The following is a 26,720-nucleotide window of genomic DNA, read 5'->3' as shown; positions in this document are numbered from 1 at the left end:
GGATGCCTAGTCGCATCTTTGCATTGACTTAACATGTAAATTACTTGCGCTTGACGCTTCATCCACATCTGGTGTGGATGGAGCATTAGTCCCTGACATAATCTTTGGCAAGTAAGGTCCGTAAAACTACTAATGGCAGACAGCTGCTTCTCACTCAGGGCTGTCTACACTACTGAGCAAGAGATTGTCACTAATGGGCGAGACTAGGGATCATCGGAAATCGGGCCCGATCATGCGGTTTCAGACTTGATCGAAATCGGACATTACCTCCCGATCAGGACTCGAATATATATATATATATATATATATATATATATATATATATATATATATATATATATATATATATATATATATATATATATATATATATATATATATATATATATATATATATATATATATGTGTATATGTGTACATATATGTGTACATATATGTGTACATATATGTGTATATATATATATATATATGAATATATATATGTTCTCAGAATTTTTGTGAACACATCTATAGTTAAGCGGTGGCACAGAGTTGGATCTCTTTCTTGACTTCAAACAGAAACAGCAATGCGTGCTGCATGACATCACTTTATTGCAGAGACACTATTGGTTAAATCAAACAGTATTGAATCTAAGCTCTTTGGTTAAATGCCGGCAAAGTAGAACATGGAAGCAGCTTGAAGCGGAAAGCGCGAGTATGTCTGCGGTCTGGACGTATCATAAAGTTGATGACGGCAACAATCCTGTAGCAAACTGTGAGATATGTAAACTTGCAAGAGGTGGAAAGGAAAAGGCTACATTTAAAACAACAAACCCGATAAGGCACCTCAAAAACAAACACCTGACACAACACAGCGAGTTTACTCAGGCAACCCAACTAAAGACGAGTCAGCTCACGCTGGAGGAGAGCTTGAAGAGGAGAAAAAAAGTGGCCTGTGACAATGCGAAGGCACAGGACATCACAGCCAAGATAGCACAAATGATCGCAATAAGTGGCCTGCCACCCTCCTTATAGAGAACTCTGGCTTTTGTATGCTTATGGAGCTTATAGAACCTCAATTTGTATTGGATCAGGTTTCGGTATTGGTAAATACTTAAAATCAAATTACTCAAAATAAGGGCAAAAACACCTGATCGGGACATCCCTAGGTGGGACTTCTCACTTCGATGACGTGCAAAGGCAGAATGTCAATCAAATGGTCTCTGCAGACAGTTTATATGAAGTGTGATTTAAAATAAACAAATATTAATTAGTAATTAAGTTTTACTATTAGAGGCTGGCTATGTTCACACACAGTTTTCCAAGTTGTTTAAATGGCTATACAGATGACGTTTGCATAATAGGTCCCTTTTAATTTAAGTAAATGCATTTTATGTACTTTAACATTCTGTGGAAGGTGTCCGACCAAGAAAAAGTTGTCCAAACAAAACGTTCAGTTTGAACATTGCAATAGGCTCTCCTTTGCGTCAAAATATGTAATTGCATACATCTGTGCACCCTGTTTGCGCAGAAAGGAGTACGTCATTGGCACATTCACTGACACTGTTCAGACAAAGAACGGCAGGCAAATATTAACAACATGCCATCTTTTCTCTTCATTCTTTTTCTCGCATTATAGAGATGTACGAGTTTAGTAGCCATGGCTTTGGATGGCGATTTGCTGGGTGGGACATGGGCTTTCAGTGCTATCACGCTAAAGTTAGCATTTTCTAAGATCTCCTATTGCACCTTTAAATTGTGATTTGTGAGTTTAACGTTTTTTTCCACAAGCTACTCAGTGCATAGCAGCCCGAGAGAAAGATTCAAAATAGCGTCTGCTTTGGTTTGGAGAGACTTATGCTGTTTCTAGAAAGGTTTCCAATTAAATCTGTGTATTAAAACGTGAATAGCCGTTAATGCAGCACTGCTCCACCTATGTTAGCTCTATTGCAGTTTAGTTCTGTCATTATTAGACAGCAGTAAATAGGAACAACCCACCCACATGTACTGCATTACATTTTAAGCTCTACATTTATATTTCAGCATCTGACCTTTTCCCATGACCCCCATTAGTTTTCCCTGGTATAAATTGTGTTTTGTTCTGTGTGTTTTCTTATGTACAGCAGGTCCTAAAGTTTGATGACAACCTTATGAAAAAACTAAACGTAACAGTATAAATCTTTACTGAATTTCCCAGTGGTTTCAACTACGAATACTATTAATTTCCATTATAACCATACAGTATGTACTTTATGGTTTCTCTTTGTTTTATTTATTTGATTTTACGTGGAAATGAACTGGCAGATGAAACTGCAAAAAAGGCTATCTCCTTGAATGTGACCGAATGTTTTATTCCTCCTGATGACTTGAAACCCACCATCAATTTGTAGATAAACGAATCATGGCAAAGAGAATGGGACAACTGCATCAACAACAAATTATATGAAATTAACCCGAAAATAAATGAAAGACATTTAGCAAATTATAATTTCGAAATCAGGCATGATCAGACGGTCTATACCAGATGTCGAATTGGACATTCTAGGTTGACACATTCATATTTATTAAATAACGAAGAATCACCTAAATGTAATAACTGCCAGACTGCTCTTACCATCAAACATATTTTGTTGGAATGTCGAAGTTTAAATTCCATTAGACAAAATTTTTATAAGGAGAGTACTTTGATGGACATTTTTAAAAAGGTACCACCAGGAAGAGTTTTACATTTTTTTTATCAAAAATAGAACTGAAAAATCATATTTAACTTTGAATAAATCTTTTGTAAATTTTATCTATTAATATTTTATATATTTGTCTAAGTAATTTTTATTTTTTATTTATTTATTTTTTATATAATACAAATTTGTTTTTATCATGTAATATTTTAATGTATATCCATTTGGCCACGAAATAGCCATAAGTTGCTGATGTGGCAATAAATATGTAATAAATTAATAATTTTTTATTTATTTTTTTCAGCAGAGCACATTAAAAAGATGTGATTTAAGTATAATTTAAACCTGGAATAACTGTCATGTGTATATAATAACAATTATACTAACGTTTCTAACATTTTTATAATAATTTTTTTTAATATGTGTTTATATTTCTACTAAGGCACAATAATGAATGCTGGATAACCTGTGCAAACTCGTTTTAGTCTATTTCAGCTTAAGTATGGCTGACATCAAACTGTTCACTTCAAGGAAACCGATGCGTGGCGATGATTTAAATAGTGTAAAATTGAATCAACAACATGGAATAGAATAAAAATCTGAAAAGAAAACGCTTAATCCATAATGTAATGGTAGAGTGATCAAACATAATTCCACACTTTAATATTATGCTAAGAATAACCAATGAAATTAGTAGAAACTTCCCATGCACACAGACGTCAACACTGAAAGGACCTTATTGTAAAGTGCTGATTTTTTCTGTCTCTTGCTTTTTTTACTTGCAGCTTTTAAAAAGTATAGTTTAAGCGTATATATTAAATGCATTTAGCTGGAATACAGTTAAATTTAGCTAAGATTTTATTAAATAAAACAATAATAATTACTGTATGTTTTTTTTAAGCTTGATAGAGGTTATTAATACAGTGATTTTAATATAATAATAATACAAATATTATACACTCACTGGCCACTTTATTAGGTACACCTTACAAGTAAGGGGTTAGACCCCCTTTTGCCTTCAGAACTGCCTTAATCCTTTGTGCCATAGATTCAACAAGGTACTGGAAACATCCCCCTAAAAAAATCTCATGTTCAACCACATCCCAAAGGCGCTCTTTTGGATTGAGATCTTGTGACTGTGGAAGCCATTTGAGTTCAGTGAACTTATTGTCATGTTCAAGAAACCAGTCTGAGATGATTCACGCTTTATGACATGGCGCGTTATCCTGCTGGAAGTAGCCATCAGAAAATGTGTACACTGTGGTCATAAAGGAGTAGACATGGTCAGCAACAATACTTAGGTAGGCTGTGGCATTGACAACTATGCTCAAGTGGTACTAATGGGCCCAAAGTGTGCCTAGAAAGTATCTCCCACACCATTACACCACCACCACCAGCCTGAACTATTGATACAAGCCAGGATGGATCCATGCTTTCATGTTGATGATGCTAAACCTTGACCCTACCATCCGAATGTCGCAGCAGAAATGGAGTCTCATCAGACCAGGCAATGTTGTTCCAACCTTCTATTGTCCAATTTTGATGAGCCTGTGTGAACTGTAGCCTTAGTTTCCTGTTCTTAGCTGGCAGGAGTGGCACCCGGTGTGGTCTTCTGCTGCTGTAGCCCATCTGCCTCAAGGTTAGACGTGATGTGTGTTCAGAGATGCTCTTCTGCATATCTCGGGTGTAACAAGTGGCTATTTGAGTTACTGTTGCCTTTCTATCAGCTGAAACCAGTCTGGCCGTTCTCCTCTGACCTCTGGCATCAACAAGGCATTTGTGCCCACAGAACTGCTGCTCACTGGATATTGTCTCTATTTCAGACCCTCTCTGTAAACCCTAGAGATGATACTGCATGAGAATCCCAGTAAATCAGCATATACTCAGACCAGCCCATCTGGCACCAACAACCATGCCACGTTCAAAGTCATTTAAATCACCTTTGTTCCACATTCTCATGCTCGGTTTGAACTGTTGCAGGTCATATTGATCAGGTCTACATTCCTAAATGCATTGAGTTGCTCCCATGTGATTGGCTGATTAGAAATTTGTGTTAAGCAGTTGGACAGGTGTACCTAATAAAGTGGCCCGTGAGAGTATATACATATATTTGTACTCAACCTAATGATAATGCCTCTAGAATTACTTCAGTGGGACAACAACTCTTAACTGGATCGTTTCTCCTGCTATTGTTAGAGCAGTCTCCTTTCCCTAAACATACACTTACAACTTTGTGTGATCTGGGTTGATACACACCGAAGTGATCTAATATGAAGTCCCAAAACCAATGGCATGGCAGAGCCAGCAAATAAATCAAACACAGGCTCATTGGAAGCACGTGCTTCAGCCTACATTTAGTGAACTTTCAAAAACTTACTTAAACATATGCTTGACTGATGTTTTTAGGTAAAAAGAACACCTCAGGACAGTATGACGTCAACTACTTTTGTTCCTTTTCACACTAATGATACAGTATTTATACAGTGAAGACATATTATTAACAAATTAAGAATACTTTTTATGCAGTTCTTTACACAACACTGACACATTAATTACCAAAAAACAACTTAACCGTGTCTATGATTTGTAATAAATACATTTGCCTCATCTATTCATCTCCATATGGACACTTTTTTGACATGCTCCGTTTGCTCAGTAGTAGTATGTATGGTATTGTACTTAAGATGAAGAGTGCTTAGGTTTGAGTCCAGGAAATGCAAAAGAGTCAAAAGCAATGTAAATTGTACACTGTAAAAAATAAATCCGTAAAATTTACGGTAAAAAAACGGCAGCTATGGTTGCCAGTACTTTACTGTTAAAAGTACGGTACAAACCGTAAAATAAATTTCTAATTTTTACGGTAAACTACCATATTTTATTAATTTATAGAGGTAATATGTCTGTATTTTGAATTACCAACATCTACACATCTTATGTTACACAGTTAGACACGTTAGCACAGCCATATGCAGGTGGGGATGAGGAAGTTACATAATGAACCAATGCTCATCACAAACAACTTTTCCCACAAGCAGAAAAGTGTATCAGTGTATAGAAGGTGCTCAGTGTCATTCACACAGCTACTAAACACCAGTATGGTAACACGTATAAAATTAAAGTCATAAAATAAACATTGTTTATCAACATTAGATGTAGCATAAGTCTCTAATGTACATAACTGATGGGGAAACAACTCAAAAGATCCATAGTAATGTCAACAAAAAGCATAAAAAGTGATGTGCCATACAGGGAATTCAGGGAAAGTCAATTTACAGTTATTCGCCGTATATATATATATTAAGGAAACGTACTGTTAACCAGGTTACAGGATTTGTACTGTAGCATTTTTACAGTTTTTTTACTGTTGAAATCACGGCCATTTTTTTTACAGTGTATGTTGTAGGTCTGTGTTTTATGGTGTCAAGCCCCATCTTCCCAGTGGACATGTACAAGAATGTTATGTATCTGAAATGTATAACAAACAGCACCCCTAAGTTACATTTTTCACATTTGTTCAAATGTAGACCACACCTTCTAGTGGATTTCTTCTCTATAAGGCTCAATGAAATACACCCGAAACAACGCGTTTTACGGTTTGCAGAAATGTAAGCAGAAGCTGGCATTTCCAATGAGCCTGGGTTGAAAAAAAAACCAAAGATGGTTTTGTCAGAGGTATTGAATGAGAGAGCGAGAGTAGACGTGAGCCTGAACAAAAACAATATCAGATGGGCTTACGCTCGGTCTAGTTCTCATCTTAATGGTTATTTAAATAGAGAGGCTCTGATACTTTACAGGCTTACACACTAATGAAAATGCCTTTTGCATTCGCTGACTCTGTCACTCTAGTCATCAAACTCAAATGTATTGTGCTGCCCCAATGATAAGTTTATACAGTGACGGTATTCATGACACTGGTAGCAGACCATGGGCTAAATGCACAGCAAATGTTTTAGAGCCACCAATAATCTATTTTCAATTTCATAACGTCCCTTTTACTGCAGAGTTAAGTTCCAACTCCAGTTAAGAGAACTGTAGAGTACCAGCTAATCAAGGTCAAAAAATGAAACACCCAAAATTGCATGAAATGCCAGAGGAAACGTGGATAGCGTGGTGACGCAATGACGTTAATGTATCTAGGTGCTATTGACCTTATTCTTCAATGCGGAAGTGCGCTTGTTTTTGTGCTTGTTTTAGAACTTCCTAGGAATAATGAACGGCAGAAAACAGTCTAACCGCTTGCTGTACAAACAAGTGTTTGCATGACTAAACAGACAAAATAGAATAATATAATAAGAAAATATAAGTTTGCAGCATCAAGCACCAAAACGAGCTGTTTTTATGTGGAGAATTAGGCGAATAACATGGAAAACGGGATCATGAAACCTTAGTCATATTATATTCTTAATCAGATTAAAGTAAATCATTACATTTCTGATGTCCATGTAAATGTAGTCCCAACCCTAGAAAAAAGGGTTGAAAATACCCTTTCCACAGGTTGGTATTAATTGCATAGTGCATGTCTTAATTTCATGCTAACAAATGATCAAAATAAATAAATTAATGAAATTCAAATATATAAAATATGAATTGATGTTTACTTTAAACTTTAATTATGTTGCTCAATTAAAATGATTAAAATAATTTTTTTTTGTCAAGTAAAAGAGGTTTCTAGAGTCATTCACCTTAATGTTGTGGCTCAAAATGCACCGTTTTGGCATCGATAACGTTTCAAAAGTATAGATTTAGAACCGGTATCGAAATAACCCCAAATAATACCCAACCCTATCGATTTTAACCGGTATTGAAATAACCCCAAACAATACCCAACCCTATCGATTTGGAACCGGTATCGAAATAACCCCAAACAATACCCAACCCTATCGATTTGGAACCGGTATCGAAATAACCCCAAACAATACCCAACCCTATCGATTTGGAACCGGTATCGAAATAACCCCAAACAATACCCAACCCTATCGATTTGTAACTGGTATCGAAATAACCCCAAACAATACCCAACCCTATCGATTTGGAACCGGTATCGAAATAGCCCCAAACAATACCCAACCCTACTAGAAACTTCCAGGCAGGTATGTTGAAGTAAGAACTAAACTATGCAGGACACCGGCCCTCCAGGACTGAGTTTGGGCACCCCTGCTTCACTGCATTGATAATGTCTTTTAATTAAAATCCGTGTAATATACTTAAGCATTTGTTAGTTGTTCAAGCATAAAACAACTTTACTTTAAATGTATTCACAATCAGGGGGCAGCGTGTGCGCTGAAACTTAATTGAAAATACTGTGGTAAAATTAATTTCCATATTTTAAAGACATCACGCAGAACAATGGAATTTAATGCAGTACTTCTTGTCTGGTCTGAGACCCACTTCATATCGTGTCTCAATCAGGCAGTGAAGATCATCAATGTTAAACAAACCAGATCCTAAGGTTGAATCGCACTAGAGTTCGTTTTCCCTCTTGGTGCGGTTCGTTTGGGCAGGTGTGAATATAGCAATCGCACTCGGGTGCGCACCAAAAGTGGACCAAAAAAAGCGTACTGAGACCTACTTAAAGAGGTGGTTGAACCCTGGAGCGGTTCGTTTGTGGTGCGAACATGATCCGAACTAAAACAGACCCTACAGTAAAAGCATCGCACCCTTTGGACTAATCCAGCTGCCATAGTCCGATGCTCTGTCCCATCTTATGGGGTCTGGAGGAAAAATATTTGTTGACAGTGCTTTACTAATCATTTCAAACAGAGAGAGAGAGAGAGAGAGAGAGAGAGGGAAAAACATTACCTGATGGATCAATGAAGCTAAATTAATTCACGCCTTCTCCTAAAACCATCGCCGATTGCAATGCATTAATACATTGTTTTCCAGCCACAGCTGCACTTCATTCTCAAAATGAATAGTTTATCTAATATGATGTTTACAAACTATATAGTATACTATGACCAGGGATACAATCAGCCAGGGCAGCGACATTTTGTGTCTGCCGGTTTGTTTACTTGCAGGAGTTCCATTGGCATTTTCCCGCATGTTAATTCTGACCAATCGACAAGCAGTTTAGGAAATGCGTTCAATAACATCTGGCCAATGAGTGATGTGGATTTTGTCACATGACTGCATTTTGGTTCTTTTCAACTGGTTCGAACCAAAGTAATCAGTGTGGTGTGGAAAGGACCCAAAATGGCAGAGAAATGCTACAATGTATCACTTGCTGCCCTTGGTCCGGACCAAATGAACCGAACTACAGATGTGAAAGCAAAATTAATCATTTTAAACTTTTAATCAAGATTAAAAGCCCCTGTGCATATTTTTCATTTCACATAACATCCACAGGGGGAGCTGTAAGCAAAAAAAATAGTTACGCAGTGTTGATTTGAACAATGTTTTAACCTAATAATTGCCAGCATTCATACATGGTTTATTGTCACATTTCATGCAAACCATCAGAAACGCACGTTCCTCCACATCATCACGCAGTCATGTCTGACCATCAGTCGGCTTGAGGATGGAACATATGGGCCCACGGTGGAGTACTGTGACGATAGCCCCCTTCAGGCCTGGACCCTCCGAAACTTCACCCGACAGGAGGTCTTTAAGAAGCTCTACTACAGCCCAACTGATTACTTTCTGTAATTAGCACAGCTGTCAGGTCAGTGCTGAAACAGCTAGCAAACCATCCCGTAGAGTAGAGATGATGAAGTTGAAGGTAGACACTAAATGGTTAGTAGAGCTGTTGTGGTGCATGTCGTGCTTTGAAACCCCCTTATTTACTGTTGTGAGATCTATTAGACGTCTCTGTGATTCACATTATTGCTAATAGTGGTACACCGATGCAAGATTTCAGATTGTCCTCTCTCCTTGCTGTTGACGATATTTCTGGCAACGTTTTTAAAAGACTCTTGTGATGATTTTTTATTTTTTTTTTATCAACAATTTGCTAGAATTAGATTTAGTTTTCAAACATATTCCAGTTGTACCAGTGATATTCCAGTGGTATTTTTTTCTGCACAGCCAGTGGATTGACCAAATCCCCAGACTAGGAATTTTGAGCTTGAATTTCCAATGTTGTGCAGAATAATTGAATTCTTGCCATATTGTGGACACATAAGGTATGCTATGTACAGTTGAAGTCAGAATTAATAGGCCCCTTTGCATTTTGTTTTTCTTTTTTAAATGTTTCCCAAATGATGTTTAACAGAGCAAGGACATTTTCACAGTATGTCTGATAATATTTTTAATATTTATGTTTGTATATAAATAATGATGTTTGTAACCTGTAACCTGAATTACCTGTCTGTAATTAGAATGTAAACCTGCGCTCAAAAACATGGGCAACTGACTTTTTATATTTTTTTATTTTATTTATTTTTATATTTTATAATGAAATTATTACAGTAAAAACAAAACCAATCTTTTTTGTAACAAAATGGAGCACTGTTGAATTAAGCACTAGATTTTGCCTTGATTTGCTCACCATAATCCATCGAGTGACATTATTTTCTGTACATTTTTAAAAATCAGATTCGTTTACAACATTTAATTGAAACATTTCATTTCAGTTTGCTTTTTTATAGCTCAGCAGTAAAACAAACAAAAAAATTGTCACATAAAATTTGAAACTATGATCTATTTTAAAGGCATTAAAGCCAATCCTCTACATCCTTCTCACTTTCTTTTCAGATGGGATGGTGGGCCAGATCAAAGGTTACAATGGGCCAACTTTGGCCCGCGGGGCCCTACTTTGGGTATCGCTGATCTATAATAATTGTAAAAAATAAAGCTGAGTACTTTGCAGATTTCACCTATTGCAGGTTATTTTTTAGAATGAAACTCCCATGAATAATGAGGGACCACTGCATTAATATTTTTATTTAAGATTGAGATCAGAGCAAACTGTTTCTCACCATTCCTTCAGGGGGTTCAAGCGATAATTAGAGTGGTCAAACCACCCTGTAATTTAGACTCTGGTCATAACCCCCTGCTAAGGGTCACCAAAGATTTATGAGGGCTCTCTCTAGTAGTAGGAATGAAGCAGGTGCCAATTTGGTGATAAACCAAACACCACTTGGTTAATATTACAGTTTTAATGATCGTTAAAATGTATTATATCACAATAATGAAAAAATAGACATTTTTATCATCATCATGAAGCAAAGACGCAGCACGTTATGTTTTGTTTCATGTAAGAATTCAATTTTTATTCATACTGTCTGCAGTTTTTAGATAGTTTTTACCAGAATTTCCCAAACTCTTCAGCTCGCCACCCCCAAAATAACAATTCCAGTGATTTGTGATCCCTACTATCTTTGTAGGTGGTTATAAACGTACATCATTGCACACACAACAGTAAGAACTATGGGCCGGTATAGAATTCTGATGGTATGATAACCTTGGATAAAAATATCTCGGTATCACAGTATTGTGCTCACTGCTCTAAAATAAGTTATTTTTAAATGTCTGGGTAAAAAACTAAAACTTTTTTCCACTTTGAAAACAATATACTCTATTTTTTTAAATATTTCTGATATTTTGGAGCAGTAAACACGTCAGGCTAAGTAATTCAAATGAATCATTGACTTCTGCTGTCTTCATTAGTTTCAAAAACACTGATTTCTTTACAATTTAAAACGGCTACTTTGGATATTTTTTCTGCTGGAGATACTGTTGTCCTAAAAAACAACAAAAAAATGTAAATAAAAAATTGTACACATACCTTAGGAACAGTATTACCAGCCTGATCTCACGAGAAAACGTAAGTATTTTACGTTTTGTCAGTTTAGTGGCTAATTCGTAAGAATTCAGCCATACTAAATTGTACGATTTCAAAAAGGAGGCGGGGCACCTAACCCCGCCCCTAAACCCAACCGTCACTGGGGGATGAGCAATTCGTACTAAATTGTACGAATTAGATCTTACAAATTCGTATTAATTAGCCACTAAATCAAAAAGTTACGAATTGCCGTGAGATTGTGTTGGTATTACAGAAAAGGTTATGTATATCTTGAAAACGGTTATCGTCCCATGCCTAGTTGGAACTATATAAATGAGCTTATTGACAACACAAAACATTCTAACAACCATATCATTTTTTAATGTTATTATTCAGTTGTTTAATTTAATATTAACCTCACTTATTTAGAATGGTGGGCACTGTTTACAGCAGAGAACGTCCTCTATGTTCTGTATTTTTAACGTACGTGAGTGCCGTTAAGGTGTCAAAGTTTAACATTGTGCTGTAAAATCAATCTGCTGCAACTAACACTATTGCTGTATCATTAATCTAGCGTAATCACCCAAGGAGCCGCAATCCAATGGAAAAAGATTGAAAGGCTGATTATTTATTTATTTATTTATTTTTTGCCTGTTGTTTTAATGTAATTATTACGTACTATTTGAATCTTCTGCAGGTTACGGATAAAATAAAATAATTTGAATAGTTTAATACCATAAAGTTTAAGTCAAAATTATTAGCCCCTCTGTTTGTTTTTTCCCCAATTTCTGTTTAACGGAGAGCAGATTTTTTTCAACACATTTCTAAACATAATAGTTTTAATAACTCATTTCTAATAACTGATTTATTTTATCATTGCCATGATGACAGTAAATAATATTTGACTAGATATTTTTCAAGACACTTCTATACAGCTTAAAGTGACATTTAAAGGCTTAACTAGGTTAATTAGGTTAACTAGGCAGGTTAGGATAATTAGGCAAGTTATTGTATAACGATGGTTTGTTCTGTAGACTATCTAAAAATATCAAGCTTGAAGGGTATAATAATTTTGACCTTAAAATGGTTTTTAAAAAATTTAAACTGCTTTTATTCTAGCCAAAATAAAACAAATAAGACTTCCTCCAGAAGAAAAAATATTATCAGACATACTGTGAAAATTTCCTTTCTCTGTTAAACATAATCTGGGAAATATTTAAAAAGGAAAAATAAAATTCAAAGGGGGGCTAATAATTCTGACTTCAACTGTATATGATATTTTTGGAAATCACCAAGCAATCCTTACTTTGGGAACCACGGGATTAGACAAATGTACAAGTTGGACTGAGATTTAGGCCTTATAGCTAATATTTAATAAAAATTGTGCAGTGTAATTTTTTTTTTTTTTTTTGGCGGGGGTGGGGGGGTATTTTTTCTATATAGCTTCTATCAAGCTATATAGAGCTTGAGAACCACTGTGCTAAAATATTTGGTTTTAGTGAGTATTGAGTGGGAGCCATTTTGATCTTAAATTAGTTTACGGAGCTGAGGCTACGCTGTGAGTCCACATTCAAGGCAGCTTCCCATGCATTTAGGAGCAATTACTGCTGACCTTTTGAGAAAAATCAGAGGGGACAGCAACTCAAAGACACACAGAAGCAATAACAGACATCACAGGAGCTGCTAAACATATACCGCTAGTTCAAGCGGCATCTCTGTCGAATGACATTTTATTTCAATTGTGGTTTTATTGCATAAATAGTTTATGTTGAAATGGAAATTTACTGGCAGCCAGCATTCCACGTGTCCCGGCTATCATTTAGCATCAGATCAGAAATGCTGCATTTATTTAAGCTTGATTATCTGCTCGTGGTGGATGGAAATGGGCCTGTCTTTGTTTACAAGCTCTTTTGAAGTGATCTCATTGTGAAACATTTCTTTCATGGCCCGGGCTTGTGGAGACGAAGCTTTTGCATTAACACGCTCTCATGGTCACACGGCAGCTGTGCTCAGCACAAACAGAATGAGTTTTTTTTTGTTGTCGTTGTTGTTTTTTTACATTTTATTCTGAACCCTCAATTTGAATAGCCACTCCAGCCTTTTTAATGTGTAGTTTATTTTGAGTTTATATTCAGCCACCAACGCTTCATCGATGCTTGCATCTTTCTCCATGCTGTTTTTATTCATACGTTCTTCATTTGTTTGCGCATATTAATGATGGCAGTACAGATTGATTTTGTATATGGAGAAGATATTCATTTATTGTTTTAGAAGTAGCATGTCTTCCAAAAATATGATTAAAGAGGTGGTCCACTACTATATCATATTTTAAACTTTAGTTGATGTGTAATGTAGCTATGTGAACATATATAACATCTCTGAATGTAATACGCTCAAAGTTCAATGCAAAAGGAGACGCTGGCTTTTACAGAGTTAGCTTAGAAAATCCCACAGCGATTGAAGTTTGGGGACTACAAAAAATACATCCGGGTTAATGATCTCAATTGCTTCAGGTTTTGTGCATACACTTGCACAGCGAAGGGGCATGGCCAAAGGCGCTGTAATGTAGCAAAGAAACCTAAAATGCCATCCAAACGCTGCTATTTCCACAGAGCTTCTTCTGTTTCTGTATTTGGGGACAAGACGCTAAGAGAGAAGTGCTTACAATTTGATGTAATTATGTTCCAGAGAATTATAAAAAAAAAGATATAGGTCTAGTATTTGACAAAGGACAGGTTCCAGAATCTTTCCCAGTTCAGTTGCTGGATTCAGCTAAAAACTCCTCAATGAAGGAGCAGCTCCAAGCATAATAAACGAAGCTGTGGATTGTGGACCACAACCTGCAAGTATTTTTACGTGTTAAAATTGATCTATTACTTGCATAGTGTCTAACATTAAGGGTATGTTGTAGCAAGGACGTAAACAACCGACTGATTTCACGCCGCCACCATTCAAAAAGCGAAATCGAGGCTGCGGTGAGAAGAAACCCGGAAGTATCGTCTGAGGTATCCGGAAGTATCGCTGTATATCTTATCAGCGAAGAGAATGCGACACAAATTTATGATTTCACCGCCTTCCGAGTGACTCGAAGGTCTGTTCTGAATTCACCGCTGTTTACAGAGTGCAAACACAGACGAGAAGTCGACTGATTTTTGCAGCTTTAAACACTCTAGTGTCCAGGTATCTGTGTTTGTGCAGGTTTGTACTCTGCGAAGAGCGGTGAACATGTTTACCTTCATGACCAATCACAGTCATTTCTGTTGAGCACTGGTGAATACTATGGCAAATCAGCAGTGTTTAAGAGCGGGAAAGTGTTTTAGCAGGAAATGTAAACTCCCACAGTGTTTACCTGGTGCCATGATCTGAAGCCTAGGAGGACACTCTTTAAGAGATTGTGATTTTGTTCGATGCCTAATATGCTTTTAATTTTTTAATTAAACTTAACTAAATGATATTAATGTGATGTTTACACCATACAGTTGAAGTTAGAATTATTAGCCCATCCCCCCCCCCTGAATCTTTTTTCTTTTTTAAATATTGCCCAAATGATGTTTAACAGAGCAAAGAAAATTTCACAGCATGTCTCATAATATATTTTTTTTCTAGAGAAAGTCTTTGTTTTATTTTGGCTAGAATAAAGGCAGTTATAAATTTTTTAAACCCAATTTTAAGGACAAAATTTTAGCCCCTTTAAGCTATATTTTTTTCGACTGTCTACAGAACAAACCATCTTTATACAATAACTTGCCTAATTACCCTAACCCCCCTAGTTAACCCAATTAAGCCTTAAAATGTCACTTTAAGCTGTATAGAAGTGTCTTGAAAATTATCTAGTCAAATATTATTTACTGTCATCATGGCAAAGATAAAATAAATCAATTATTAGAAATGAGTTATTAAAACTATTATGTTTAGAAATGTGATGATAAAATCTTCTCTCTGTTAAACAGAAATTCGGGGGGAAAAATAAACAGGGGGGCTAATAATTCTGACTTCAACTGTATCTGGATTTTCACATTCAATAATTCATGTCAAATCATAAAACAGTTTAAACTGAAGAATATTACTGAACTCTTCTTCAAACACCCTGGCATTATAGAGTTCTGTTGTATGCTGTAAGGTAAAATGGGCATCATTGTGAGCACTATTGACTCTAGCGAGAATGGTGCGTTAGTTTGATCTCACAGCTGATGCCATCATTAGGCCGATGCTGTCTGTGTCTGCTGCTGCTCAGATGCACACAGATAAAAGCATCTCTCGAACCCCTCACGCTACCTCTAAGAGGCACACAGTCTTTGACTGCCGTTGTAGCCAAACATCAATTGTAATGGCTCCATATAGCAGTGTTTATGATTTTCCTCACCTCATTCAACAAAGAGCCGTGTGTTACTCTCAAATACACAGCATTATTATGCTTCAATACATTTGTCAAGTTCACTAGTCTTTCACTCATTTTGCAAATGGAGTAAATATAAAATGTATATGTATTGTTTGGAATGTCGAAGTAAACTATTTTTTGTCTTTTTTTTTAGGACTCGTTGGCGTACAGGGTAATTATTAAAAGAATAACTAAGTGCAATAAGCCATGGTTTAACTAGTGCATTCATGATTGCTATTAAAAAAAGCGGCAAGCAGCAATTATCAGTGCCAGACATAAAAGAAACAAAGCGAGGAGCTAAGCATCCAACACAATCTCACGCCAATTCGTAACTTTTTGATTTAGTGGCTAATTCGTACGAATTCGTACGATCTAATTCATACATTTTCTTTCGATTTGCTCATCCCCCAGTGACGGTTGGGTTTAGGGGTGGGGTTAGGTGCCACACCCCCTTTTTTAAATTGTACAATTTCGTACAACTGAATTCGTACGAATTAGCCACTGACAAAACATAAAATACTTACGTTTTCTTGAGAGATCAGGCTGAAGCATCACAGGAAAAATCAGACCTGTTGTTCAGCAGTGAGTAGTTGGATACATTTTAAGATGATTTGGGTCAGAATGGCTGAAATTACCATACAGTGCATATAATAACCAGTAGGGCTGCACAATACTTCATTTGAACATCGATGTCGCAATGTGCACACCTGCAATAGTCACATCGCTAATATATGCAATGTTGAGTCTGAATTATAATTGACCTGGGGCCTGTTCCATAAACCAAGCTTAGAGATAAAGCCAGGCTTATTTTGGTAAGTCAGGTTAATTAATGGCGGATTCGGTTTCATAAATCAATATGATAATACGATAATTACGATAATACGATAAATTTACGATAGTTCAAACTCAGTTACTCTGGCAACTTATGCTGGGAAACTAGCCTGGTCCGGGGCAGGTTAATTCTCAGGCTTAAGTTGTTTTTGTTTTTTTTTTTTGTTTTGTTTTTTACTTTTTAAAAAATTTTATTAGGATAAAAGAAAGAAAAAAATGTAAATAAAAAAAAAAAACAGAGAATAAAGCGGTTGTCATAAGGGTTACAAAATCAAGTCATAATACATTTGACACACATTCTCACAAATTGTTTACAATGACATATTCAGACCATTTTTTCCAGTACTTGTTACACTTTTTTTGAATCAAATCTTAGATTAAAAGTCAGTCTCTCCATACAGTGTATTTCCTTTACAATTCCTATCCATTGAGCCCTTGTTGGAGGATCAGCCTGAAACCATTTTCGAGTTATGGCTTTCCTGCTACTTACCAATAGGATTTGAATTAAGCATTTGTCAATAGTTGGAATAATTGTCTTAAGTTTATTTTTAAAATAATGTTAACATTCGCCTGCTGTAATTTGATGCCATTTTAATTCACTTAACCTCTTAATAATGATTAACTTCATAGTCAGTTAATAGTAATGTTATATATACCAAACGTCTTTAAGAATAGAACAATAATACGTTTAAATTCAAATAAGTTATTGCAAACAAACCAATACAAACTACAACTAAATTTGATCTATTTTTATGTTACTGTTGATTTTTTTCCCCCTTGTTTATTCCTTGTACCTTGTTTATTTTATTTCATATTTTTCCCCAACATATTAATTTGGGTGAACTAATTTTTGGACTGTGATCTGAGTTTATTTTTTGTTAGATTAGTGCCAAATTTTGCATTGGTACTGAAAAATAATCTAATAATCACAAAGATATTATTAATTTAAAGAGAGGTCTGTGAGGTTTGACACTCACACACTGCACTGGGGGTATTTTACGCCATTGTTCCCTTGTATAGATCATTTTTAGGGATGTAAACAAAAACAATGGTCCTAACATATTTCCTGTTTTAAATTTTTAATATCCAAAGCTTCCGAGAATCCTGAAAGGTCCACATAGTGATAAATAATGTTATGATAGCTGATTTAACATTAAGTTATGATTAAATTGCCTTTTGTTATGGTTATGAAACAGTTTGAGTGGCAAGCAGGAAATATTCTTGGGCCAGTGACATCACCACATTAAAATGGTCTATACCCAAATCAGTATAACAACCATGAGTTCAAGACGATAGAAGCTTCACAGAACCCGGGACATGAGGTGATGTCAAGACAATTTTCTTAACACCCTGGAGAAGAAAAACAGCATCTTAAATGGCCACAACTCAGACCAACAGAACTCTCATACGAGTGACTACAGTGAACCCGAGACCAATTTACTAGTCACACTGAGGTATTTAAAATGATGCCAAACATGAAAAACTATAGATCCTCGAGAAACCCCATATGAAGCATATGGACATTCTGCCTGAACTCTCAGTGACCTGAGCTTTGATGGAGGAGGTGAAAGAGAGGGGAGAGATGAGGGCTCAGGATGGGTGATGGAGAAGAGCTGAACAACTGGCTTTCTTGCAGCTTTTCCTCTTAGGCCATGTCCACATGTACATGGGTGTATTTATAAACTAGGGCTGGACGATTTGGCCTAAAATCAAATTCTCGGTTAATTGAACATTTTAACTTGATTACGATTAATGAACGCTTATTTTATTGATTTATTTATTTTATTTCTTTCCCTTCTAGTTCAATGACATGTTTTGTACAGTAAATATGCGCACATAATACAAATGAGAGAGTTTTGAATGAAGGGTGCATTACTTGATTTTAAAACAATTGAAGGAAACACACTATCTACTATCTATGATTATTTTTTGAACATCAGCTATGAACAACTAAAAATAAAACACACATTGCCTAAAACCAACAGTCAAAACAGTAATAACTTGCACTTTTGGGAACAAAATAACTTATTTTCAGTGTTTTTCATATTAAAAGAAATACAGAAAATAAGCAGGATCTCTTCTAAATAATAACTCTTGCATATCCTGTAAATAATATTTTAAACAGAGCATTTACTGAGTCTTCTGTAAACAAATATTTTAATGTAAATAATTATTTTACTGTAATGGAAAATATGCTGTCTCAAGGTCAATGTAGTGCAAGCGTGCAATGTGCAGTTACTTTTTTTTGAGAGATGCGCAAGTATGCGACCGCACGAAGTTTGCGCCGGACAACACCCATAGCGTTCGATGCAGAAGTATAAATCAGAGTGGGGTCATGTGACCACACGCAGTAGGGAAGGATAGTAATTGAAAAATTGACTGAAAAATGTGATCGATTATGGATTCTCAATGTCGATTTTGATTATTATTATTTTTTTTTTTTTTTTCGATTAATCACCCAGCCCTGTTATAAACAGTTTTTCCTGCCTTTGAGTGCAACTCTCAGTGCAAGTCAATGCAAACATGACAACAAAAGCTGCAACTGAAATGGCCTACTACTTGAGTAGACACCTTATTTGAATTGGAATTTAAATTTGCCATAGGGCTGCTAGAAAAGTATATTCTATATTAGGGGTGTCAAAGTCAGTTTCTGGAGAGCCACAGCCCTACACAGTTTAGTTCTAACTCCGCTTCAACACACTTACCTGTAGGTTTCAAACAAGACTAAAGCACACAATGGGGTATATGCACACGGACTTTTAATTTCAGTCAGCCAGCCTCAGGACGTCCTGGTGAATTGTCATCCCATACAAAATCATCACGTTTAAGATCTGATTCCTTTTTAAAAATACAGCGATCTTCACTGCTTGGCTGAGATATGATATAAAGTGGGTATCAGTCCAAACCAGAAGCACTGCGTTAAATTCTATATTTCCACGCCATGTCTTTAAAATATGGAAATTAATTTTCCACCAGTATTTTCAATGGAGTTTCTGCGATAGCTCTCTGCTAATGACGGCACCTGCGTATGCTTTAACAACCAAATGCATGCTGAATTCTATTTAACTGTTTATATTTGAATGACATTACAACATTGATGCTGAAAAAGGAACCTTATGAAATTGAAAATAGTCACATAAACCTTTTACCGGAAGTTAATCATTGGCTGAGAAAAACTAGCTGTGCATACAGCCCATTAGTTAGATTAGGGTTGGAACTAAACTGTGCCGAGCTGTGGCCATCCAGGAACTGAGTTCAACAGCTGTGTTCTATATAGTATGAATGTGAGTAGTATGACTGAAATTTGGATATACTACATCCCAGTGACGTGCGGTGAGGTTTGTAGCTGGTGAGGCAGACTCTCTCAGGGTCATATTTACAAATATATGCACCCAATAATTGCCAACTACCGATTGTGTTTCCTATATCATATCAGCATTCTTTCTTTTTACATGGCAGGTACATATTGAGCAAATGAAGACTATAAAATGTATAGTGATTCAATATGCCTCTTAATAAACACCAAGGTGGACGCTACAGACAGCCTATAACAAGCAACACGCACATCACCACGGCGGATGCACTCTCTCTCGCACTCACAAACACGCAAGCATGCACGCACACACACACACACACATGATCTGCACACTGGTCTTACCTTTACCCTAAATTATGTCTTAAATGACTTGATTTACTTTGGAATGATCGAGTTATCTCCTGTCCTGTCCTTTGAAGCAAGTCCTTTAACTCCCGCATTGGTCATCCATTATTTATTCATGTTTTGAATAAAAGTCCAATTTTGAGACATTTTTGAGCTGTGATATTAACGCTACATCCACGATTTTTGCAGTCAGTCAGAGCAAAACATAAAATAACGGACTCCTATTGAACTTTACTACGTGGAAAAAGAAGAGCAACCACTGAACAAGAATAACATGGGCGCCCTCTTCAGTGCGGCAGAACTACTGCCTGCCTCACCTCATGTCTTTTCAGTGCTGCTTTATGTATAATCGTAATACTAAATAAGTGATAGCCATACGTGAAATACATTACCTATCATATGCAAAATGAGGAGAAAGAAGTCTGCAATATATAAAAACATTTTAATAAAGCATTACATTGGTAGTATACACTGAGTAACCAAAAGGCGTGCGCTCAAGCCAGTTTACAAGGGATTGCTCCATCTGACGTGAGGCACAGCTTGGTGCTGCCTCAGCTAGTTTCTTATGCTGTAATTCAGCAGGGAATGCACAAAATACAGCAATTTTACTTATTAAAAAGATTGAAATCATTTGAATAATGCTGAAATTGCATTTATAACACAGATCAGTGGACAAATATTTATTTTATTATTAGTATACATCTCATGATGGCACTGCCTCCCCTGACTGCACATCCCAGCTACATCCACCAATTGTCATTGCAATATATCCTAGCCGCACCAGTTGAGTTGCTTTACTCCCATTCATGAATTCTCTCACATGGCATGATGGGATAGCGGAATGTCCATTGGTTACACGCTATAGAATCTCACTGGAAGTAGTAGGTCATCCGGGTACTTCTCACCTACTCTTTGTTTGTGTTTTTTTTACTATGAATACTATGAATTTGGATATTCTACTTGGCTTACATACTGTTTTTCACATACTATATGCTGGACTTTGCCGCAAATGTGCGGAATTTGCCCCAATCATGTCTTCCAAGTTTGCTGTGAACCCAGCCATCTTGGCCAATCAGAAAGGTGAAAACAACTCGCACGCTGACCTAATGAGACAGAACTCTGGTTTTAGTGGCCACATAACCAAACTGTAATTAGGGAATTTTTACTACGACTGGTGTTTTCAGAAAGTTTTGGTTTCACCTGATACTGCAGTATGACCAAAAAAAAAAAAAACGGTTTTAAAAATGTTTGTGTTTGTGTGGACAGGGCCTCAAATTAGAACATTTGTTTTGTTATGGTATCTTAAGGCCCATTTTTACTGAGTGGTACGGTATGGGTCCATACCTGTCAACATTAGGATGTGAAAATAAGGGATATGCTGACCATAATAAGGGATTCCCCCGATCAAGCTATCAAATCTTATCAGCCATTTCTTCACTATATAACTTACACATTCTGATTAAAGAGCAGCGAATGAATCTCTTGTTTATTTAGATTTTTTTTCGTTTGATTACATTAAATAAAAGGTGTCACTTTAAAACTGCACACATCTAACGTTCTAATGAAAGCTTTCGATTGCTTTCCTAACTTTTTATGCTCAATTAGGACGAAATTAGTTGTGTTTGAAAAAAACCCCACCAAGATCGACATCTTTAGATATTATTGTTATTAATTATGTGTGTATATGTCTGTTTAAATACGCACCCAAAACCCAGGCTTTCACTGCGCTTCAAAACGTGTGTACAGAATTTGTTTGGGAAACGGCATCTATTTATCACTATGTACCCCATCAGCTGACAGTCATGCACTGCTATATGACTGTCTTGAGGATTGCATATGAAGGGACGACGGCACCTGTAATGAAAAGGAAAGGGAATCCCGCTGTTTTCATAATTATTTCAAAGTGTTTTCATACCTAAACAAAGCAAAAGCACAGAACAGGGCGGCCCCTGGTGGTTCGGCGGTATGGGTTGCATATAGGAAGGCTCCGCTCTTTAATGTTTATTTGCCACCCTTCAGAGAAAGACTGAAAATATGGGAGAAATACGGGAAAATATTTTACAGGATGATAGCGGGATAGAACTGTAAAATACGGGAGAATCCCGGGAAAAACGGGTGGGTTGACGGGTATGTACAGGTGACCTTTATCAGGCTTGTGTTTCCACTACTAGAAGGGTCACTCTCTGCGTCATTCTCGCTCAAGGAAATGTCTACAGTAAAGTTGTATGAATCGTTCACATATCATATGAAAAGCACTTCTCTCAAAACAGATGCTTTATACACATAAATACTTGTCTATAAATGTTCATTTCTAACCTTTCTATCAACATAATTTGATTATAACTGCAGATCAATGATAGGCTTCTGTAACGTCTGCAATTATCTAAAATAATTAAATAAATGCGACGTATATGAACACATACAGACCCTTACAGTCTCAGATATGTTACCAAGTACAGAAAAATGACAAAACTACTACATTTAGTCATTATTAAAACAACACGCAACATATTTCCTTTGTTTTCATTCTCCTGGATTGTACATGCGCTAGTGACGTTTGTCAGTAAACCAATAGCGTTCATCTGTGTGTCTTGCTCTGCCTTTTGGTACCCTTTTGTTGTGCTAGGTTCCCTTTGCAAAGGGTACTCAAAAAGTGGTACGATACGGTTTGCTTTTTGGTACCTTTTTTTTTTTTGACAGTAGAAATGGCCATAAAAGCGTACCAAACTGTACCATACCATACAACTCAGTGAAACGGGCCATTATTGTTACAGGACCTTCCGAGCTTGGTCCCTAATACTATTATCAAATGCCAGTTCCTGTATATCTGTCTGTGAGGAATGGGACGTATTGTGATTTTCTAAAAAGCAAAAGAAAAAAAAAGGAAAACCGTTTTATCACAAAAGCATTGAATATGGAAAAGTGCAAATGAATGAATTAATGTCCAATCAGCTTTGCACTGAAGAGCAACTGATTCAGGGGAACTCAGCATGGCTTTCCTGCCACCCGTGACCTGACACAGTCTGTTCACTCTAGCAAGTGTGCTCCGTGTAACATCACGGTAGGTATCAGCCTCCTGTGAGAGCTTCCTGTGTTCAAATAGTAACCAGCTTCTGTTCATGATGAGCTCAAAACGCTCAGTGATTCATACTAAACTTGACACCGAATGCGACCAACTCATTTGTCTTGCTGTCTCCCTCATGAACTGTAAAAAAAAAAAATGTCAGAGTCTGAGCAGTCTACAGTTGAATAGAGGCAGAACAGTGCATATTTTCACCTATCTCTCAGTGTGAGACAGTGACTGATTACCTTCATTCAGAGCTGTTGAGAAGCAATCACCCGCAGGCTGCGGGCTTTTTGGAAGGGTGTCTGGTCTCAGCAGGGCAGCAGCTTTCATTATCTGGTTCTGGAGTTCTGTTGAACGGCACAATGCATTGGAGATCGTGTGGAATGCTACTTTGAAGATCCAAATAGCTAAACAGTAGGGCTGTACGATTAATCCAATTCAAATCGCAAACGCAATTGAGCAAAAATGTGATTGTTACTTGTAGTAAGTCTCAAAAGGCCAGAGGGTGCGCTCATGGGAACCCATCAACCTGTCCAAATACACACAAACTCAGGAAATCGCCTGGGAAAAATAGAGGTTGCTGAATAAACAGAAGATTTAACTGCTTTTATTGATTCAACGTGATTAATAAACACACAACTATGAAATCTCCAACACGATCTCACAGCAATTCATAACTTTTTGATTTAGTGGCTAATTCGTATGAATTTGTACGATCTCATTGGTACAATTTAGTACGATTTTTCTCATCCCCCAATGACAGTTGAGTTTAGGGGCGGGGCTGGGCTGGGTGACACACCTCTTTTAAAATCGTACATTTTCAAATGTAAAATAGTTAAGTTTCCTCTTGAGATCAGGCTGGAAATATCACAGAAGGATTTATTTCAAACACTATACTGTAGTTTTGAGGCAATTTTGGAATAAAACCATGTTATTTGTTGTAATTTCATGTGCGAAATGTACTACAGAAGCAATTTTCATTGAGAAGCTTTGCAAATAGCTCCCATTTTTGTAGAACGATTATCTCGATGTCATTATCAACAGATAATGTTAGAAAGTATTCATAGCGCTTAATTTTTTCCACATTTTTTATGTTACGTTTAAGCCTTTAAATGTCACTTTAAGCTGTATAGAAGTGTCTTGAAAAATATCTAGTCTATATCTATATCTATATCTAGTATTATTCACTGTCATCATGGCAAAGGTAAAATAAACCAGTTATTAGAAATGAGTTATTAAAACTATTATGTTTAGAAATATGATGAAAAAAATCTTCTCTCAGTTAAACAGAAATTGGGGAAAAAATAAATAGGGAGGCTAATAATTCTGACTTAAACTGTATGAACGGCCCTATAAGCAGCTACGCTTCTCTTCATATTCAGAAGATACCTTCTCTCCCGATCAATTAAGCCTAGTTTGGCTGCTGTGTTTCTGTGTCGCCGGTGTCCTCCTTGGTGACGAGTATTGTTTTAGAAGGTTTTCTGTTCAAATGCTTGAACAAGTTGCTGGTTGAGTTAAAAGCAGTCGTAAGTTCTTTAGACTGGACATAGACTGTTTTTACGCTCAATGAAATCAAAGTATGGTCTGTATTTCCACTGCATGAAGCAGTCATTCTCGACAGCAGCCATTACAGCTGGCGTTCTCCAACTATTTAAACTGATGTTGTAGGGGAGACAGGATTTAAAAGAAGCATTTGTTTCTTCTAAATATTATATGTGTAATGTAGGTAACGCAATTACATTGACTTTAGTAACTGTAATCAAATTACATACATGTAAAATGTCATTCGTTACATTAGCGTTGCTCAAAAATGTAATTAGATTACAGTAACACATTACTGTGGAACACATTACACCCAACTATGTCCCTAACATAACAAAAGGGTAGTAAATTTGCCCAGTGTGTATCATTGAGTTTAAAAAAACTCTCATTTTCTCAAAATATGTGTCAAAATAAGATTTGTCACCAAATATCATTCTGCTAGCTGAAACACAGAAAAAGTTATGGCCAAATTAAGACTCGAAATCACCCCAGAGTGGATAAAAACCAACCCAACAGTACATAAGGGTTGAAATAAGAAAAGCTGTGTTTGCTTGTTTTTCATCTTCCTATATCTCTTTGTCCCCACAGCGTCTGACTCTGCTCCATGTGAACAGTAACCAGTGTCTGGACATGCCTTCTGAAGAGGATAAGATGGTTCCCACTCTCAAAGACTGTAGCGGCAGGCGCTCACAGCAGTGGATCTTGAGGAACATGACACTAGGAGTCTGACAGTGCCGGAAAACATCCAGAGTTGCTACACACTACACAACACAAGACTTGGAGTCAGGTTTACGGTTTTCTTCACAGCTCTGTGAACTATCATTTTCTAGTCCATGATCTTGTTAAGCCAGGCTTTGATCAGAAGAGCCACACACACACACACACACACACACACAGGCCAGATGTGCTTTAAGTGCTTTTTGTCTCTGATCCAAGCATATGTGGCTGACTGACTGACTATCTTTGCTAGTCATACTCTCCTCTTTCTTTCTTACAGTAGCTCACGTGTATCTTCAGAGATGGAGTGTTAGCCTCTGCTGAAGTACATTCAACTCTGGGCTGAATTCGCAGTGCTGGTTTCTTTAAAGCACCTGAAGTGTTGGTCAGTACACTGACTTTATGACTTGCTGCTTGTTTCTTGAATTTATCTTGATCTCTTTCAGTGAGGCTGCAATATATATATCAATATAACTGCCTTAAGGAAAAAGCATGTAGAAAGCAAAAAAGAAAAACTGTAAAGCCAAACATCATCAGATATTAAAGGGAAAAATCATCATCATTATTATTATTATTATTAAAATTATTATTATTATTATTATTATTAAATCTGAGGTCATTTTGAAGTTGAATTTAATCATATCACATATCATATGTATATATATATATATATATATATATATATATATATGTATATATATATATATATATATATATATATATATATATATATATATATATATATATATATATATATATATATATATTATATATATATATGTGTATATATGTATGTAAATATATGTAAATATATATATATATATATAAATGCTCATTACTATGTGTATATGTATATATGTACATATATGTGTATATGTATATATGTATATGTGTATATGTATATATGTATATATATATATATGTGTATATGTGTATATGTATGTATATATATATGTGTATATGTATGTGTATATATATATATGTATACATATATGTATATATATGTATGTGTGTGTGTGTGTGTGTGTGTATATATATATATACATACATACATACACACACACACACACACACACACACACACACACACACACACACACACACACACACACACACTCATATATATATATATATATATATATAT

The 26,720-nt window shown here is 36.2% G+C and overlaps 1 protein-coding gene across 1 annotated transcript in view; it reads left to right on the top strand.

Moving 5' to 3' along the window:
* galnt13 (UDP-N-acetyl-alpha-D-galactosamine:polypeptide N-acetylgalactosaminyltransferase 13) overlaps nt 1–26,168 on the top strand; it is an 82,391-nt gene extending 56,223 nt beyond the window's left edge. Inside the window, exon 12 of the mRNA XM_056466104.1 lies at nt 25,448–26,168. Within this exon, the coding sequence (XP_056322079.1) occupies nt 25,448–25,588 (141 nt within the window). The 3' untranslated portion in view covers nt 25,589–26,168. The remainder of the gene's footprint in view (nt 1–25,447) is intronic.
* Nucleotides 26,169–26,720: the final 552 nt, after the last annotated feature.

The sequence above is a fragment of the Danio aesculapii genome, chromosome 9 (genome assembly GCF_903798145.1).
Source record: "Danio aesculapii chromosome 9, fDanAes4.1, whole genome shotgun sequence".
NCBI lineage: Eukaryota > Metazoa > Chordata > Actinopteri > Cypriniformes > Danionidae > Danio > Danio aesculapii.
The sequence above is the reverse complement of the archived record's forward strand: the minus strand, read 5'-3'. Positions and strand labels throughout refer to the sequence as shown.